The sequence below is a fragment of the Tenrec ecaudatus genome, chromosome 1 (genome assembly GCF_050624435.1).
Source record: "Tenrec ecaudatus isolate mTenEca1 chromosome 1, mTenEca1.hap1, whole genome shotgun sequence".
NCBI lineage: Eukaryota > Metazoa > Chordata > Mammalia > Afrosoricida > Tenrecidae > Tenrec > Tenrec ecaudatus.
The window spans coordinates 262,053,402-262,074,517 of record NC_134530.1 but is presented as its reverse complement, the minus strand read 5'-3'; the positions used below and the strand labels follow the sequence as shown (position 1 = coordinate 262,074,517).

At 43.7% G+C, this 21,116-nt stretch overlaps 1 protein-coding gene across 1 annotated transcript in view; it reads left to right on the top strand.

Annotated features, from left to right (window-relative positions):
• Window positions 1-21,116, top strand: part of GALNT2 (polypeptide N-acetylgalactosaminyltransferase 2) — a 227,465-nt gene that overhangs the window by 119,710 nt on the left and 86,639 nt on the right. Inside the window, exon 3 of the mRNA XM_075531987.1 lies at window positions 17,832-17,985. Within this exon, the coding sequence (XP_075388102.1) occupies window positions 17,832-17,985 (154 nt within the window). The remainder of the gene's footprint in view (window positions 1-17,831; window positions 17,986-21,116) is intronic.

Below are 21,116 nucleotides of genomic sequence, written 5' to 3'. Positions count from 1 at the left end.
CCTGAATTGTTTTCTTAAGTACTCATTTTATTCATTAGCCTTTTTGAACAAAATTCCTCTAATGATGATGAATCTCACCATTTTCTTTGCTGCTGAAAACGCTCTTTGGGTTGAAAAGAAATTTCTTCTATTAATTCTCGTGCAAGCTCTCCTGTGCTCCACATCTCTGATTCTGTGCAGGGAAGCCAGCTACCAGGGCGCAGCCATGTGGAAGGGCCCAGAAGCAACAGAGCCAGAGCAGATGGAGGGTCAGCCTTTGGGGAGGGCCTGCTGCTGGAGGGCTTTGTTGGGGAGCTTGCTTGCCCTGTTTTGAGGTAGAATTTCATTTTTTCTCTTGATGAAATCTGACTGTCATTCTTTTCTGGCAGTCACTAGTAGCCTCCTATAAACAGGTGAAGGTTGGTGTGACAAAGGGGGAGAGAGGTGAGAAAGAAGAGTCCTTCAGAGTTTAGGGTTCCTATAAAGCCTCTCCTCTTCCTTGCTGTATCTTCACTTCACCCCTCCCCCGAGGTCTACTGTTTCATTAGCTAAGACAGTTTATTTCTCAGAACAGAAATTGCTATGTTCACATAAAGACGAATGAATTGGGAACAGCGAAGTGTTTAATAGTATGTAAATCCAGGGTGTGAATTACCGCTGATCCTAACAGAAACAGTTTAGCGTTTCTGCTCCCCACCTGCTGTAACAAGGATGAGATGAGCCACTTATGTGTTTGTAAGGCATTGCTGCAGAGTCTGGGAGAAATGGTCCCCTGACCTTTTCTTCTTTTCAGGCATTTAATGGGCTCAGTGGTGTGCATTTTAATAGACTAATGATAGGACAGGAGACCTGGGGAGAGCCTTTCCAGTCCCTGCAGGTGCCCTGTAGTCTACTGTGAGGGGGCATGGAGCACACAGCCTCTGACCTGGAGCCCTGGGTGCCCAGACCTGCCTACAAGCTGGTGAAGGTAACTGCTGCTGTTTTTCTTAAATCCTTGACAGCTCCGTCTTCCTAACCCAACCAAGTCAAAGGGTCCCCAAAGTACCCTCTCTGTAAGTCCTTTGATGATACTGCGGGGGTCTCCTGACCTGGATTAAGATCTAGAATTTTCCCAGGTACCATAGTGCCCTGGAGAAGTCTAGAGGGTCCCTGAGATGCAGACCTATATCCAGTGGCTTCCACAGACTTGTGAGGAGAATCAGGGGCTGTAAGAGCCTCTTTTAAAAAGCCAGCAATCTGAAGTTTAAAAGCCACACCAAACCCACTGTCACCAAGTTGATTCTGACTCATTTCAATAAGCAGGAATAAGGAAGTTATAATCATGCATGAGTCTACCATCCAGCTATGGCTGTTGTTGCTAAATCACCGTGTGTTGCTCTAGACCTGTGTCTGGGCAGATAACATCCGCGGTTGCTCCCACGATGACTGAGAGAGCGGGCCCTCCTGTATCTGCTTCTTTCTGAGGGAGGTTCTGGGACTTTTGCCCTCTGAGTCTGCTTGTCCTGCGTTTATTTCACATCTAAGTTCAGTCTCTCCATGAATTCTTAGCAAAACTGTCCAAGTAGCCTTTGAGGTTAGGAACCACACTGAAGGTTTGGCGGATTCCTAGAGAAGTCAGTCCACACATACTCTCCCTCCCTCCCTGAGACAGGACAACAGCGCTTTTCTCCTCCCTCTGTCTTGTTTTCGAAAGACTTGCCTGCCAACTGCCTGGATGTATGATTTCATGGGGTACTTCTACTGTTTGTTTTGTTAACAAACATGCCAGGAACATCTTTTGGTTCTGATAGCCAACTTTTATACATTTCTAAGTTTTATTTTAATTGTCATAAAGAACATGTAAAACACAACATTTGCCTGCTCAACGTTTTTCAGATGTATGCCTTCGTGATATGAAATACTTCAGTCATGTTGTACAACTGCCACCTATAATCATTGCCAAGTTTCCCACTGCCGTAAACACTGCCCCTCCCACCCCTGCTCACCAATATTAAACTTTTACTACTCTTGTTATTTCATGTAAATACGTGTTTGACTTACCGTGTATTACAGGACAACTGTGTGGTTTCCAATAAATATCCTTAAAGGACAGTCCTTATGTAGCTTTAATCGTTTCCTTCAAATACGTTATTAACAGTGAGGTTCAGAGTCAATGGGCGTGCATGGTTTAAGGGTTCCTATATTAGTTGCCAGGCTGTCTTTCACCCTGTCTTCCAGGACATCTATTTCCTTGCATCCCACCAAACCCAAACCCACTGGCATCAAATCACTGCTGGCTCCTGGCAACCCAAATCAATATAAAGTTTCTGATGCGGTAAATCTTTACGGCAGCAGACACTCAATCATTTTCGTCCTTCAGAGCGATTGGTGGGTTTGAACCCTGGAGCTCCTGATTAGCAGCCCTAACCCACCAAGTCACCTGGGCTCCTCTCCTTGCACCTTAGTTAACACTAAAAACCAATCTTTCACTGCCCACTTTCCGTTCCCATAAGTAAGAAAAAAGCAAAACAGAGCACAGATACAGGGTTAGTAGCAAGAAATGTGATGGAGCTACCAAAACACAATGACCTCTTAGATCGTGGAAATAGAGTGCCCCAAACAACCCAGGTCACGCCCGTTGTCTGTGGTGCCATCACCCACACTTGAGGTACCCCGTTTCAGAGGTGTTCATAAAGCAGAGACGCTCTAGGTAACCATGACTGATGGTGAGACGCTGCACCCTTGTCCAAGGAAACAGCAGTGGGTGTTTTTTTTTTAAACATTTTATTAGGGGCTCATACAACTCTTATCACAATCCATACATATACATACATCAATTGTATAAAGCACATCTGTACATTCTTTGCCCCAGTCATTTTCTTTCTTTCTTTTTTTTTTTTTTTGGTTTCCAATCCTTTAAATTAAAAAAAATTTTTTTAAACATTTTATTAGGGCCTCATACAACTCTTATCACAATCCATACATATACATACATCAATTGTATAAAGCACATCTGCACATTACCTGCCCAAATCATTCTCAAAGCATTTGCTCTCCACTTAAGCCCTTTGCATCAGGTCCTCTTTTTTTTCCCCTCCCTCCCTGCTCCCCCCTCCCTTATGTGCCCTTGGTAATTTATACATCATTATTTTGTCATATGCAGTGGGTGTTTTTAACTGAAGGACTTCAATGGGGAAGTGGGCCGGTGAGTCTCAAATCCTTGAGAGGCTGCCATAAGACTGATTTTCTGTGTCTTCAGAGAGTGGGATTGCAGGACACCGTTTTTGTTCTCTATAAAGTGGCGTGGGTCATCAGTCTCACTCCTCCCAAGTCATAGGCTCCCTAGAGGTGATGAACTCCCTGAGATCACCCCATGGCCAAGGCTGTGACTTGAGGTGAGGGGTTAGGAAACGTTTAGAGCACGTGTCTTGCGAGAGACTGAGTACTTGGCCCCTCGGACTCTCAGCAGAGGAACCCTAGTTCTTTCTGAACAGGAGAGGGGCTTCACGACCTCTCTGCTGGAGGAGGGAGGGGGCTCTGTCACCCGAGTCCGTCAGCAGAGGAGGTAATTGTTGAAAAACTAAGCGTGCATATTGAAACTGGACAAGTGCGTGGGTTGGTGGGCTGCTTTTTGGTGTTTTACATGCCCATTCCCCCCCCCCCCCGCCACCAGAGGTGGGTTGTACGTTTAAGGGGGAAAACATGGATCTGAAGTGAACTGTGGGTTTGTTACTTTATAGCTGGGATATGTTGGCTAGTTTGACTTAACTTTTGATCCTCTGTTCCCCCCTAGTAGGTAGCAAGGAAAAGGGTAACCAAAGCATAGGTTTTATAAGGTTCTTGTGTGGTGTAAAGAAACCCTGGTTGTGCCGTGGTTAAGTACTCAGATGCTTAATAGAAAGGGCTTTTGATCCCATGAACTGCTCCATGGGAGACAGGTGTGGCAGTCTGCTCACGTACAGACTGCAGCTTAGAAACTCTGTCGAACAGCACCTGCTGCCCTATAGGGCCATTCTGTGTCAGAATTCACTCCGAGGTGTGAACTGAGGATGTCTGAAGTGGATATCTTGCACTGTCTGATTCACAGATACTCTTTCTCTCTTGCCCCTCATCTTCCATTCAGATATACACTCTGACCACACAGGCTGAAAGTTTTACCACTATTGGGGATGAAAAATGAGTTCGGTACAGACCCTGGATAATTAAATGAATTTGTTATGGCTAGAAACCATAGAGGAAAACAAAGAGTTTGTGTTTAAGATCTGGAAAAGAAACTTTAAAATTTCTTGTTGTTAAGCCTAATATTGACAGGTCTCAGAATGCAAATCAGCCTCGAATGTACTTTATTGCCTCACAATAGTTTTATAGGATTTTGATGACACATATAAACTGAAAGTATTTCCCATATAAAGTCTGATGTTTCCCCCTTGTATTTCTTTTTACATAGCTTTTAATTGCTTCTTTGGATTTTCCATTTTGCCCATCCCTAAAGATGGGTTGTGTAAGAGTCCATATTAAGAGTCACTTGCCTAGATGAACAAAAGTACCTATTGTACCATTTGTCAAATGGCAAATATCTCTTTTAATCGCAGTGTTTGTTTTTTAAATGTAAATGTATATGCTTACTCATGTTCCCGGCTTGCTCTGTCACAATATATGTCATTATGGCCTACTAAATGAAAAATATTAGGATTTTTTTTCCTTTTAAAGCATAGTCAAATTGCATTCAATTTAAGACTGACCAAGAGGTTAAAATACATCTAAGAGCCTTGGCCTTTAAATTTCAATAAGCTTTGTTTCCCTCCTGGCTTCTTTCCCAGAAACTGCTGCTTGGTCTCACACAGAGCAGCTCCGCATTGTGTCAGCCGCCTGCCTTCATTAGGGAGATTTTCTAGAAAGAAATGCCACAAGTGGGTGACTTTGACACACAGGCACTTATTTTCTCCCAGTTTCAGAAGCTCCAAGCTGGAACTAAGAGTGCCTGCATAAGGGGGGAGCCTTCGAGGAAGGTCCTTGTCTCTGCAGCTTCTGGTGCGTGGGAGACCTCCTTATCCTCCTTATGGCTCAGCCTCCATATCTTAACACACCTCTCTCTCTCTCTCTCTCTCTCTCTCTCTCTCTCTCTCTCTCTCTCTCTCTCCCTCCCTCCCTCCCTCCCTCTCCCTGTGTGTGTATGTGTGTGTATTCTGTTTAGTCTCTTTTTATATCTCAAAAGAGATTTGCTCAAAATAAACCAGATGCTACTTCTGCCCCATTAACATAACAAAGGCATTTGGTTCCCAAATAGGATTATAATTCCAGGCACAGAGGTTAGGATTTCCATTATAATATGTTGGGGGGAACTAATTCGGTCCACAACACCATCCTTCCTCTGGGATGAGTCTATGCAAGGAGCTGTCTTGTGGCTGGGACCTGAGCAGAATCACAACACCATCCTTCCTCTAGGATGAGTCTATACGAGGAACTGTATTATGCCTGGGACCTGAGCAGAATTTTGCCGCATCATATGGCCTTGCCTCCACTGAGGTGCCCAAAGAAGCCCTGCACCCAAGGAGGATGCTTACCTTGCACTTTCATGCCTGTGGGTGGTGGATTGACATGACCTTCCTGCATGACCTCATCTCCTGAAGTGCCACTGTCCATTGCTCCTGAAAGCTACTTTACTCCGAGACCACCTTATGTGTATATTTTGAGGAATTTTTGAAAGTTCAGTTTATTACATTTATATCATTGGTTCTTAAATGTGAGACTTAATTATTCTGTTTGTTATTGTTGTTTTTAAGAAAGAAATGGTACTATTTGGAAATATGATGGGGGGAGTTGTTTTTAACTTAAAGTTTATTTCAGTAGGTTGTGCAGGCTATCACCAGGTTATAAAGACTTTTCCAAACTTTTAGTTGAGGTTGGGTTGTGGGTGTCCGGAAAAAATCCCTCCACTGGAGTACTGCCAGAGTAGCACTTCAGATCTGGACTGGCGAGGACATACTGTCTGTGCCCTGTGGACAGTGGAGCTAGCTACCTTGCAGACTGTGAGCCTTTCTCAAGTAGCCGCCGCCAGCCTGCAGGGCACTGAGGACCCGTGGGTGGTTGGAACTGTACACTGTTCTGCTTGGAGAGTTCTTAGAGAAGGTGAAGGAACCTAGATAAGAGTCTTTTAAATCCTAAAACAAAACTAGGAAAGAAAAGATTTCCCAAAGGACAGACTTTATTCAAGAGACCAGCGAGTCGACAGAGAGCTAGAAGAACCCCCAGACACGAGGAAGCATGCAATTGTAAACCTGTCTTCTTTAAAGAACAGCAGGTGTGGTGTAGGGGCTGCTAGTGAGAAGGTTGAGAATAAAAGTTAGGAGGAGAGAAGGAGGGAGACGAAACAGCACTGGTTGTATTTGAGGCACCGCAACCCACGGGGCAGTGTTTGGACAGTGGTGAGGACAGAGCAATGGACAGGAATGTGCCCTGCAGACAAGCACAGAGAGCTGGCTGCTCAGTAGCAACCATGGGCTTCTGTTTCTCCTGCAGAAGATCGCAAACTTCGGGGTTTGTCACATCAGGGACTGTGCTAGGGTAGGGTCTGTGTCGGGACTGTAGAGCTCTTCTCCCAAACACAGCAGAGTTCATCTGGACTCACTTTCTCCTTACCACTGGCCTTTTTCCACCCAACCCCCTCACTCCCCATATCTGGAGAGGGAACCAGAACTAGACTGTATATGTAGACTTAAAAGGTCTTGGGCCGTGGCCTGAGGCTGTTGGGCTGTATCAGGGTGATGTTGAAGAGGAGCGCATTTATAGCACTGTCCTGGCTGTCTGAGAAGAGGCCAGCATGCTTAGTTGTGTGACCAGTGTTGAAGCAAAAGCAAGGGCATTGTAGAGTGTTCATGTCAGTTATTAACCGTCTCCGTGTCGTAGGCACTGGTCTAGACTCTGGCCTGGTCTGGAAGCAGGGTTGGGGTTGGTGCTCACAACAGAATGCAGATCTGTGGCTGGAGCGGACTGAGTACAAAACCAGGAGGCCAAACCATTCTTCATCTAGAGCTAGGAGAGACTGAGAGGAAGCAGTTTCCATCTTTTCTTTCACCCTTTCGAACTGAAAATCGGGTGCCACATAGGATGGAGAGGGCGTTGGAGCCTGAGACCGGGAGATGGTGCTGAGACTTCGTTAAGGTGGCTCTAAGTGATCCCACAGGCTGGTGTGCTTCTTCCATGTGGGCCTTTGCTGCATCTCAGCTAGATGGCTGCTTGTTTATCTTCAAGCCTTTAAGACCCCAGACACTGTATCTTTTGATAGCCAGGCACCATCAGTTTTCTTCACCACATTTGCTTATGCACCCGTTTTGTCTTCAGTGATCATATCAGAGAAGGTGAGCATCACAGAGTGCCGTGTTAGTAGAACATAGTGTTCTTGCATTGAGGGAGTACTTGAGTGGAGGCCCAATGTCCATCTGCTACCATAATACTTTATAAATAAATATATGTACATAGCTGTGTTCTCCTGTCAGATATAAATGTATTTATATATGTACATGCCTGTGTATAGACTTATACAAATGTCTTGTTCCTCCAAGTTCTTTCCTTTATTTCCTTTTACTTTCCTCCTGTCCCACTACTATGTTTGGCCTTCATTCGGGTTTTGTTAATTTCTCAGCTACATTGCCCTTGATGGAGCACCCCTCCCCCCCACATCCTATGCCTTCTTCACCTTGGTGTTGATGGGATCAGGTATTAGGCATCAAAGACCCAAAACAAACAAAAAGCATATCAATGGAATGAGGGGGAAGGCAGAGTGGAGACCCAAAGCCCAGCAGTAGTCAGTTGGACACCCCCTGGCAGAAAGGCCACAAGGAAGAGAAGAGCCAGTCAGGGTGCAGTATAGCACTGAAGAAACACACAGCCTTCCTCTGGTTCTGTAATGCTTCCTGCCCCGTCCACTACCATGACCCCAATCCTATCTTACCAATGGTGTAGGTAAGAGCTCGAAACACGGGGAATCCAAAACAGATAAACCCCTCAGGACCAATAAGAGGAGCAGTGATACTAGGAGGGTAAGGGTGTAGGGGGAACCGATCACAATGATCGACGTGTGGCCCTATCCCAGGGGGATGGACAGCAGAAGGGTAAGTGAAATGGGACAGCAGTCCATGTAAAACATGAAAAAAAAATTTATAGAATGTTAGGTGGGCGTGGGGTAGGGAGGGAGGGGATAAAAAGGGGAGCTGATGCCAGGGGCTCAAGTAGAAAGAAAATGTTTTTTGTCAAAGGTGATGACAACATATGTAAAGATGTGTTTGACAAAATGGGTAAAGTATGGATTGTGATCATTGCTGTAGGAGCCCCCAATTATAACAAAAAAGATTGCTCTAAGTGGGCGCGTCTCCAAGTCTAGACAAATAAGTAGAGAGATGGGCACTGCCAGCCCCACAGGTGTGTGTGGGGACCTTTGCTGTAATTCTAGGAAGTGACAGTGATTGAGAGAGATGCCACACAGCGGCGCAAACCATGCTATGTCTGTGTGCAAACGGATCTGAAGATAGTGATCCTGGCGCTCTCCTGGGCAACATGCAAAGTTAATGATTAAACAGAGGTGACACTCTAATAATAGGTTTCTATGAAAGTTGTCTGAAGTTGTCTGGAGGGGGAGGGTAAGAGACTGCTGATGCAGATGCCGGGCAGGCCCTTTGCAGTGTGAGCAACCAGGAGCCTTCCTTCATGAAGAGGTGGCCAAGCTCCTGCAGGGGACAGTGACTTCAGCCCTGATGTGGCCACTCAGGTCCTTGCCCGTACCCACACATCAGACAGAAGAAGGTGGTAGCCCTGTTTGAGGTGCCCCTGCAGGGGACAGGAAGGAGTGGAGGGTGGAAGCTGTTGCCTGCACATCAGGGGCACTGGGAACACTCCTGCCATGGATGTATTAGGCCGAGCACTTCTTTTTCTCAGAAGTTTGACATCCATGAGAAAGTTGGGGCCTCGTGCCTGACAGTGAAGTTAATTCTGCCTTATACTTACTGCTAGAACTTCCATTTTCTAAAGCGACTTGATCCTGGCTCATTGTAGGCATCTGAATCTTTTGTCCCCTCTCCCTTCCTGCATTGAGGTATGATTACCCACCCCTGCACCCCCACCCCCACTGCCTGGCACAAGCAGGACTGACTCACAGTTTTTACTGTTTCTCCAGGTGTGCTCTGGGAATGACAGATGGAACCGGAAGGATGGGTATCAGCATGGGTTAACTGCTGATCGCCCCCTCTATCTTTCTCATAAGCATTGTAGGACCGGGAGGTGCTCATAGGTAACCATGGGGTGTGGATGGTAGGCATCTGCCTGATCTGAGGCATGACCCACCCCGACATTTCTTTGGGAACCTTGAGAAAAGGCAAGGGTCCCCTTTTAGCCCCTGACCTTCTAGAAGGCAGAAAATAATAACCAGGCAAGAGGGTCAATAGCACAATGCAGATAGGGGGGGGGGTGTCAGCCCTGTGGACCCTGCTAGGTGACCTGTTCTGGCACAGGGGCGTCACCTCAGTGAGGCAGGGTCCGCACTGTGTCTGCCTGCTAGTGTCAGTTCTGTACTAACTCATAGTTAAGAATTACCTTTGCTTTCATTGTTTCATTTATTTGGATGAGTCCTCTAGGGGTTGGAGTGTTGCTCCAGTTTCGTAGGTCTAGAGGGCAGTAGCATCAGTCGGGTTCAGTTTGGGGCTCAGTCCCGTGGTTTTGCTCCTGTGTTTGTTCTGTCCCTCTGTTCTGGGGCCCCAAAGGCCTCTCTCTGACGCTCCTATTGGTTTAGTTCCGGAGGTGGTATTTTCTCACCTACGGAATTAGAGGTCTAATGACCACTCAAGAGGTCATACGACCACCTCCACTTCAAGCGTTGAAGAGTTCATCTAAGGAAGACTTTCTTCAGGAAATTCTCTCACAAATAGTTTTCTAACCTTGCTTATGAATAAGCTGACTGTCCTAACTTCCATCCTAAGGATGATGTTCTTCCTGTTCTCATTGTTTTGCTCTCTGCCATCGTTGGTGATTTGAAGTTGGTATCTGCCTTCTTATGTAGCATTTTATATTTTTGAAATCTTTTCCATCAACTGTCTCTACTCAGCCAAGTTCCATTTTCTTATATACCATATATACTCGTATAAGCCGAGTTTTCCAGCACATTTTTAATACAGTTTTGTGGTAAAATTAGGTGCCTCGGCTGATTTTCAGGTCAGCTTATACTCAAGTATAAATAGTATATGGAATATATATGACATGCAACTGTATATATATATATATTTAATATATATCAAAAATAAATATTTCTACCTAAAATTCTTAACTTTCCACTTACAACAAACAGGTTCATTGTAACTGTTCATACCGGCATGGTTTGGGGATCTGGGCTCTGTGCTCATGATTTCTGTTGAGGGTGTTCAGTTCACCTGAATGTGGTAGCCTCACAGCCCTCTCCCTTCACTTGCGAGCGTTTATTGTCCATGTGGTCTCACAGAGATCTTTTGTAACACGAGCGCAGCAGTCATTTCATTACAAGCTAACTCACAATTCAGCTAACAGGGGATTTGAAAGAGAGATTTTTAGCTCACGGCTTTCAGATTATCTCAGTGTAATAGTCTCTGGCATTCTTGTCCCAGCAAGTCTAGACCTTTTGAAAACTAAGACTTCTGTTCGATATTCTTCTCCATTTCTATTAGGATGTATCTATGTGGTCCTGATGAGAACGTACGGTGGTAGGTACCATCTAAAGCTCTTTTTTTCTAAGGGTAGAGGATGCCTGGTTCATGTGGGCAGGTAGACGTGTTTACTCTGACACTCTTGTTCCAGATGAGTGAGAACCAATAGCTGTATCCGAAACGGTCACTTTCAAGCTTTTCCGATCGCTAGGCAAGGGTGTAGAACATGGACTTCTATTCTGTAGGTCTCTTTTAGGCTCTTTCAGAAGTGCTTTATCATTTTAAGTCGATAAGTCTTTTATATCTCTGGTTGGATTTACTCCTGGGTGTTTTTCTTTTGGGGAGCTGCTATAAATTATATCATTAAAAATTTACCTTTTCATAATTCTTGTTAATGTAAAGAAATCCAGTAATTTTTGTGTGTCGTCTTGGTGCTCTGCAACATTGCTATGTTCTCCTATTAGCTCTGACAGCTTCCTGTGGAATTCTTCTTTTTAAATGTATAGAAAAATGGCATTTAAATTTAAACATAGTTTTACCTTTTCCACTGCTCTTTGGATAACCATGATCTCTCTGTCTTGCTTTATTGCTTTGAACGGGACTTCTATCTACTACAGTGTCGACTAGAAGGGGTGACACGGATCATCATTGCTTGGTTCCTGTTCTCACAGGGGAGACTCTGTCTGTCTTTCTACATTATGGATTAATACTGACTGCTAGTTTTACATTTATGCCCTTCAATATGTTGAGGAATGTCCCTTCTATTCTTATTTTTCTGCTAAGTTTTATCAGCAAAGGGTGTTGGAATTTAGAAAATATTTTCTCTGCATCAATTTGGATCACCCCTGTTTTATTTATGCGGTGAATTACATAGCTTGGTTTTCTAATATTGAACCAGTCTTGCATTCCTTATGTGAAATGGTTATGGTGTATACTTTTATTAACATGTTGAATTTTGTTGAGACTTGTTGTGTCTATACGCGAGCATTATTGGTCTGTCATGTTGATGACATCTTCAATTTCTTCTCTTGTTTTAAATCTGTGATGTTTCTGCCTCTGGTATCAGTTTACTTGATTCTTAATGATTTGGCCTCTTTTTTGCTTTTTAAGCTTTTTATTGTGAAAATTGGGTGGAAGTTTACAGGTTAGATCACTTTTCCAGTCATTTATTATGATTGCTACATTGTAACATTTATCCTACTCTCTCCTGTGTTTCTTGTTTCCATCCCTCCTTCCCAAGCCTTCCTGAAGTTTGTCCTTTTAGTAGATACCGCCCTTTTGATTTCAAATGTTTGATTAGTCTAAGGTGTACATACTTCCCCACTGTTTTTGTTTCCCTTATAAGCGTAGTAGGTCATAGGGGTGCTTTATTGCCATACATGAATGGTGACTACGGATAGTGTCAGGGTTCCTCCTGTTTGACCAGCCTTGGTCTGACCAGTCATTTGGGGAATGTTTTTTGACAATCCTGAGTTTTTGTTTGCATTTTTCCCACTCTATCCAGGCCCTTCTAATGTGAGCCCTGTGGGAGCAGTTGGTAGTGGTAGTTGACCCAGCTACCATCTTGTTTATCTTGTCTCAGAGTCATGGCGACAGCTGTTTGCCTGGTCCTCAAGGCCATTGGACTATACTTATTTCCATGTGTCTTTGATCTTCACTGCTCGCTCCTCTCGCTGGCCTCTAGGGGCCCTGTGGGAATTGCAGCCCTTGTGAGCAACTGGGTGCAGACGTTCGCATTGCCTAAGCAATGCTTTCCCCCATTTAAAATTTTTCTTTTCTGGATAGACCCCTTTATCGATATGTTTCTTTGCCTTTGTTATGGATTTTGTCTTAGAGCCTATTTCATCACATATTAGGGTAGCCACACTTCTGTTTACTGTATTTTGCGTGTGCATGTGTATAATTTCCTTTCCTTGACTTTTAACCTATTTGTGTCTTTGTGCCTAAGGTGTGTCTTTTGTAAACAACTTATGAATGGATTGTGTTTTTAAAATCCATTCCGCTACTATCTGTTTCTTGGGTGAAAGGTTTATTCTTTTAAAATTAAGTGTGATTATCAATAGTGAAGGCTTTATTTCAGCAAGTTTGTGACGTTAATGATTTCTTTTTTGTGCTGAGCCCTTTGTACACATGAATTTTCTTTTCCTTTCACTTATTCTTGTGTTTATTGGGTATTTTGTTTCTCTTGTCCTTTATTTTGGTGAATCGATTAATCAATCTTCTTTTATTACCATAAGCTTTGCATTTATTATTCTACATTTACAATACTCTGTTATATTTGGAAACCACCTTAACTTCCTCAACATACGGAAATTTAGTGTCTACATCCCCTGTAGTATTGATGTTGTCAGATAAAACGTTGAATGTCAGCATCCCCAAAATTTGTTTCTAAACATTATTTGACTGTTGTATATACATAGCTGACTCTTAAATGTCTTTACTCCAGTTGTCTGATGGGATGGCTTTTTAAGGTTTCTTTATTCACAATCGTATCTATTGTTTGACTCACTCTCTCATCAACCTCTAGCTTATATGCACTGAAATCTCTACAACTGGCTTCTTCTCTAACTGCATAAGGTTGGACTGGGTCGTGAGTCACTTCCAGAACCTTGCTACCCCTGCTTCTTCCCACCTTCCTCTCCCTGAGTGACTTTACCCTCCTAGTGCACAATTTCAGTAACGGATCTCTAAAACAGATTTTTTAAATTAAGAGCTGCAACCCATTATTAGACTATGAAACCAATTAAGTGGGTCACATTCATACTTTTAAAAATAGAATATATCTGTCACATATAATAGGGATAAGCGTTCTTCTGTGAAGCTGATTTCATTCGAGTGTGTTTGTACTGTGACATTTGGGTCAAGATACAAATATGTGTCACAGCCAGGCATGTTTGACAGGCAGCACTGTACGAGAGTTACCATGCCTAATCGGCTGTGCCCATACCCTGATGTGAGCAGCTCTAGGTGGGCTTCTCTAGGGGCGCGTCTTCTGTAACTGTGTGGGGGGCTCCACTGCAGTGGCTCCACTGTTCATATCCCCTGTTGGTACATGGCAGGACATAAAACACATGTGTTGAAGCCAGCTCATTTGAATTCTCCAAGAGGCACTGCTAGTGTAGACCTTAGAGGAGGTTTCAAAGCCTGCCTTACCTGTCTGAGAGGAGAAGCCGAGTGTAGTGAGGAATCGAGGCGGGATGCTTCTTACTGCAGTGGATGTGTTTTCTCCCTGTCCCTGTGACTATCTGAGGGTGGTGATAAGATAGGAAGAGAAAGGACCAATAAGTATTTTGAGGGTTGTCTTTGCATGTAAAGCAGGATTTATACAGATCTAATCTCATGAGGTGAGGGATAAAATGCTAACATGTGTGCTGCCTCCATTGCCAGGCCTTTATCAAGGGCGTGTCAGCAGCAGGGGATCCCGAGAAGCATGTGCGCTCTGGGACAGATTTTCCATTTGAGTAGCTGGACCTCTCTGTGACCCAAGCATCATTGCTGTGGCAACCAGCTGTGGTAAAATGAGGGCTTTGACCTTGCAGGACAATTGTAACAAGAAGCGGATGAGCTTTTTAGATAGAAAATTCGCTGTTGAGCCGTGAACAAATCCCATGTAATGGAACCTCAGCGCCCTCCCCCCTGGACTGGAGAAGGAAAGAGGACACTCTGTTGATGGTGTGCTGAGAACACCTAGGTGAGAACACAAGGACACGTGCTGTTTTGTTATAGATGCGCTATTGACCCTGATAAGCCAGGACTCTCTCCGCTTACTACCTCCCACAGTCTTCCTACTCAAATCCAGTCCTGCCTGTTTCCCAGCAGGCTGCGTTCCTTCCCATCTCAGGGCCTTTGCGTTGCAATCCCTTCCCAGAGAGCTGCACAACTCACTCCCTGCCTGTGCTAGTTACTGCTAGTTTAGTGTCTACAGACCGGCATGGAATTCGGTGCCCTCTAGTTCAGGTTTCCTCACGGTACTTTTAATGACTTTAAATTGAATATGCTGTATGAGAGAAGGATTACTGAGATTGTTTTATGTTTTAAGTGGATTCTGCTCTCTGCTAAATATCTCCAGCAGTGCCTTACACATAGTAGGCGATCGCTACTTGTTGGATAAAGGAATTTGTCATGAAAAACTTTTGTTCTCTTTTTGTTGAAAAAGGAAACTTAATTTGCTTTTAAAGAATGAATAATTGTCCCACACCATAGATAGCAAATGGCAGATAATGCTAGAAATGCAGGCTATATGAGGGGGTTCTCCCTCAAATGGAATTCTTTTTCAAAGCTATGTAGTTAATTTTTTTAATATAAAACACACTTTAATACCTTCAACGTATTCTCCATTACACATTTGTCAAATCTATGATTCCATTCTGGGAAACATTTTTCAAACTCATCTGCTTTTTTCTTCACCTCTTTTACTTCGTTGAATTACTGTCCTTCCATGTCTCTTGGCATTCAAGAAAACAAAAAGAAGTTGCATGGAGCAAGGTGAGGAAAGTATGTGGGGCAAGAGAGGCATGGCGGTTTTTGCCAAAAAGTGTGCACTGAGATGGCTGTGTGAGCAGGTGCATTGTCATGATGGCAAAACCAGTCTCCCGTCTGCCACAAGTCAGGCCTCACTTGTTACAAACTTTTATGCTATCATCTCAGAACCTCTAAATAGAAAGCTTGATTAACAGTCTGAACTGGTAGAACAAACTCCAAATGCACTGTTCCTCTCACATTAAAAAAACAAGTGAGCATCGTCTTGATCTTTGATTTCACTTGATGAACTTTTTTTGGTCGGGGTGACCGTGGCATCTTCCACTGGCTTGATCGATGTTTGCTTTCGGGGTTGTAAGAATAGCACCATGTCTCATCACCAGCAATGGCCTTGGAAAAAATGTCAGGGTCCCTTCAAAGCTGTTCTTTCAAAGCATGGCATGTTTCCACTCGAAGCTCTTTTTCCTGGTCAGTCAGTCCCCGAGGCACAAATTACACAGTGACCCGTCTCATCCCCAAATCTTCCATTAAAGTTCCATGAACCAAACTCCAAGATAGTCCAAATAATGTCCCCATCTCTTCAGTGGCATTTCGTCATCGTTGGTCTTCAAGCACAAGTGCACTAATTTTGTCGATATTTTTGTCCATTCAGGAAATTGATGGACGTCCAGAATGAAGTTTGTCGTCAATCGACATTTCACCTCTTTTGAAACGAGTAAACCAATCATACATTTGAGCTTTTCCCATAGCGCTGTCCTTGTAAGCTGTGTTCAACACCACAACAGTTTCTGCGGGACTTTCCCTGAGCAGCCACACTCTGTTCTCTTAAATCATCCATCACACACACAAAAACACAAGGTTCGAGCAAAATTGCTTTTACGAAAAAATTCACTGTGACCAGAGAGAACCTTCCCAGGCACCCCCACTGGGTGTGCTAACACAGAGCGAGTTGCTGGATGCTCACCCAGTGGGGGAAAAAGCACTGTTTTTGTGGGAGGGTTTGGTGATTGGGGGAGGCTTCCCCCTCGCATAGAGTAGCCAAGTGGGACTGATGTCAAGAATGTAAGATTGATTTAACATTTGTAAATCAATCAGTACATTTTACCACATCAACTGACTGAAGAAGAACTAACTTGAGTATTGCTCGATGCTCGCCTAGCGAGAAAAACGGGTACCATGAAAGCTATGCCCAGCGATGCTTTTTTCCATTTTTTCTTTTTTGCGTACCCCTTGTATTCTAAGTTGGGAATTTTCTCTTTGCCTTCTAGCATGCCCTTCCTTCCCCCATTTTCCTCCTCCTTGCAAACACCAATATCTTTCCTCATGTCTTCACACTAGGCTTGCCCAGGATGACTGGCTTAACCTTCTAGATTCCACTCCGCTTATACGGACACACCCACCTGAGTACAGTGTGGTTTTCTGAGCGATCTGTACTCTTGGCATTCTAAAGATGCAAGGCTCCTTTGAGTAGTGGGTTCAGTGAAAAGGCCTGACTTCCTTCCCGTCTGAGCGGAGAAAGGGTGATATGCCTGTGTCCTCGAGCATGGCAGTGATCGAGTGGGTGTGCTCGGTGTCTCTGGGCCCTTTAGTCTCTATCATGCGGTCAGTCATGGCAACAGTTTCCCGAAGTCTCCCCGAGGAGGTCTCCCTGGAGAAGCATTTTGAAATACGTTCCTTGGGGATTGTTGATATTCCCACAGTTATTTTCAAGCTTACTGATGTATTCTTGCTAGGTGGTATACCTAATGTTTCATGTTCTCCTTCCATATTTGAGATGCTTTTTGGCCCTACCCCCGTCTCTGGAAAGGTGAAAATTCTTTTTCACAAGTTGTAAATGGTGCGACAGTAATAGATACCTTGGCAGGAAATTTCATTCACTAGATAGATATTTAATTTTCAAGTTGCCATCTAAATATGTAGTTTTCTACTCTCAGGTAATAAATCAAACACTACCAGGGAGTCAAGGATGACTCATGGTGGCTCCCTGTGTGTGGGTTTCAGACACAGTAATTGTTTGTGAGAGTAGAACGCCTTCTGCCGTGGTTTCAAAGTGCCAACCTTGCGGATCGCAGCCCAGTGTGTAACCACTGCACCACGAGAGTCCCCTCCCATCAAAATGGCATATTACAATGAAACACAGCTAGACCCAGGGCTGTGGAGCCAGTTCCTACTGGCAGGGACCCTAGGTAGGCTTTCAGAGACTGCAGCTCTTTATTGGACCACGCAGTCTCATCTTTCTCCCATAGTGACTTGCTGTACATACTCGTGTATGAGCCGCGTTTTCCAGCACATTTTTATGCAGTTTTTGTGGTAAAATTAGGTGCCTTGGCTGATACTTGGGTCAGCTTATACTCGAGTATATACGGTGTAATCATCATAATTTAAAGACTAGAGTTGCCTTAAGAAAGATACCTCCTACTTGCTGCCATGGAGTCGGATGCCGACTCCTCATGACCGTGTAGGACAGGGTGGAGTGGAACTGACCCTGTGAGTGTCCGAGACTGTGAGACTAGTGGAAAGCTCCGTCTTTCTCCTTTGGCGTGACTGGTGGTTTTGAACTGCTGACCATGTGGATCGCAGCCTAATGCATAACCACTATGTCTTTAGGGCCCCAAGAAGAGACTTAGACACTCTTTCTCTGGTTAGTACCTTATTGTTGCAGTCTCTGTACTAAGACAGATTCGATTCATTTTCCCATTTGTCCCACAACCTCTGTTCTTCTTCTTTTAGGCAAAGTCCGGTGGCAGGACTTTAACCAGGAAGCTTATGTTGGCGTCACAATGGTCCGATCTGGGCAGGATCCCTATGCCCGGAACAAGTTTAACCAAGTGGAAAGTGATAAGTTACGAATGGACAGAAACATTCCTGATACCAGACATGATCAGTAAGTACCCAACTGCGTCCCAGCCAGTGGCTGCGTGTCCTTGAGCACAAGCCAGTAGTTTCTGTGAATCCACTAATTTTTTTAGGTTTTTCATCCCCATTTTTGTTTTGTTGTTGCTGTTGTTCCCCCCTCCCCCACTGCAAACTTAATGTTTTATATTTTACAATGTGGAAAAACTAGGAAACATTCTCAGATAGATGGACATGAAACCTTAACCCTCAGAAGTGAATAAACCACGGTCAGTTGGTTCCTAGGTATCAGTGTCCTGGGTCCTATGTGAAGTCAGAGCATGGTTATCAGAAAGAGAGCATATTTGCTCCTATTTGTTGTTCATTTCTTATTTTTGAAATCCCATAACTGAAAATAAAAAGTTTCCCATTGTTCACGGGCTCTCACTAGAATTAAAAAAAAACAATTCATATATTAAGCGATAGGTAATATGCTAAAGACTAAAAAGGGTAAAGAAATGAGCTAGCAGTGACTTGCTCGCTGCCCTCAAGTTACTTCTGGCTCATAACCACCCAGTAGGGCGGAGTCGGACTGCCCTTGTGAGTGCCGAGTCTGTGACTCTACAGGGGTAAAAAGCCCGGTCGTCCTCCCACAGCCATGGTTTTAGTCACTTTTTCCTGTTAACACTTCTCGTATTCGTGCATCTTTTGCCTCCTCTTTGCTTCTTTAATACTAGCTAATAATAAATGCATACAGCAATGTAAATAAAAGTCCCTATTTTTAAAGAATCCAAAGAAGGGTCCAAAAAGAACCTGAGAGCCAAGATTACAGTCAAATGGCAATTGCTGACTAGATGTTCAATTTGACTATGACAGAGGAAGTGGAAAGCACATTGACATGCATCAGGAAGCACAGTGACTACAATTGACTGTGGTGATGTTTGTACAGCTCTCTTGATGTGATTGAGCTATTAAATTGTATGTGAATTATATGCCAATAAATCTGTTTTTAAAATTTTTAAAGAAGGAGCACAGTGAACTCCAAACAGGACAGATCTCAAAAGAAACCCACAAAGACAAATCATAAAACTTTTCCAAGCCCAAAGACAAAGAAGGAATCTTGAAAGCAGCAAAGGAAAAAGAGCAGTTACCTACAAAGGAAAACTGTCCAGGACCGACTGGTGACTCCCTCAAAAAATAATGTGCCGACTGGACTAGACCACAGTTCTCTGGTTTGTGTAATATACAATGTGGCAGTTGTGTAATGATCGCTCCTGGTGTGATTTGATTGATAAGCCTATCAGTTAAGTGTCAGAGGACCATGGATGGGATACAACACACTTAATCCCATCACAGCCCTGATTTGATGTAACAGGATCTTTCCTGGGGCCTGTCCTAAAACCCTTTAAAAAAAATCAAAAGATTATTTTATTGGGGGCTCTTACAGCTCTTAGAACAATCCATCCATCAATTGTATCAAGCATATTTGTACATATGTTTCCATCATTATTTTCTAAACATTTGCTTTCTATTGAGCTCTTGGTATCAGCTCTAAAACCTTTGATAGGAGTTAAAAATGTGGAGAAGCAGTCAGGGATCAGAGAGCCCTACTACCACAAAGAAAGAAAAGCCAAGGGTGGAATTTATCCTTTATCCTTAGGTCCCCGGACTGAGAAACTCTTAGCCTTAGGGGAAGACTGATGCCAAGCCCAGTGCCAAGATGGCAGGCTAGGGCTGGTGCAGCTATTAGAGACCAGGTAGAGCAGGCAGAACTGATGGTGACAGACAGTTTTCAGGCAATCCTTTGGGCAGTTGTATTAACGTGGGTCCCAGACCACTGAGAGACAGTTTGCTTACCTTGCTCCTATGTAGATATGGTGTTTGCACAATATCCAATTCCTGTAACTATGTCATAGTACATCTCATACACTTTAAGCAATGCTTCTGTATGTTTGTGTGTAAAATGGGAAAAATGGAATGAAGAGATAAATGGAGTTTTCTGCGAGTTTTTAAAGCCCCCTATTTAAATATAGGAAACTCTGATGGCTCTGTTGGTTAGGTGCTGGTCTGCTAACCACAGGGTCAGCAGTTCACACCCACCATCCTCTCTTCGGGAGAAAGATGAGCCTCTGGCTCCAGTAAAAGTTACAACCTCAGAAACCTTATGAAGGATTGCTAGGAGTCAGAGAGTCTTGATCTCAATATGTGATTTGACTCAGTGGCTAGTGGGCGCCGTTTTTAAGTGTTTCAAACAGAGGAGTTTTTGCAAGCAGACAGTTAAATGTTAGTTGGGTTAATTTTAGATTCTGCTGTTGTGCCCTGTTCATTTGCATGTGTTAAGGGAGTGGCTGGGTGCTTTTCACATCAGGGTGACGTTTTTTTGTGAGTTCTTTTTTTTTTTTTAAGCAAACATAAGGTCTACCTACAATCACTTGGTTGCTGGAACTTAACTTACTGTCCTCTAAATACAAGTTGTAGAATAACTACCCTTGTAGAATGTCATGTGCTTTAATGTAAAAACATACGAGCTACCACTTGGACCGCCCCCAATAAATCTGAGAGAGCCAACAAAGAATTTGACCTTACTAGGAAAAGACCATATGGTTGTTTTTGTTATTATTTTATCTGCCTTTGTGTAGATGCGTATATAAGTGCTTGAGAATTAGAATTCAGTCCCCACCTGTGGTAACTCTGAAAGCATTATAAATGAAAGTTAATTGCAAGATTTTTGGCTTCTCCTAGCCCTGATTGAAATGTCAGACTGTAGTTCCGGAGTCTGTGACCTCTGTCATATGTACGCCATGTGTGGTTCCTGAGGATTAAAGCAAACGTTTTGTAAAGGGCAAGTTCCTCCGCCAAGATTTGCTCCTGAGTCACCCCACTGAGGCCTCCCTGGCCACTTTATTCACCACCATAGCCTTCTAATCACAGCCCAGTACTCCATACCCTTGCCTACCATGTACCTCTCCATGTGCTATGTACTTTTACTTAGTTGTTGTTTAGCTTCACCCATTAGATGCTTGTTATTATTTTGAATTCCCGACACAGAGTGGGAACTCAATAATATTTTGTTGAGTGAATAAACTGCTTAGTATAGCGGTCCGCAACCTGTGGGTCATGCCCCTTTGGGGGTTGAGCGACCCTTTCATAGGGGTCGCCTAAGACCATTGAAAAACACATATT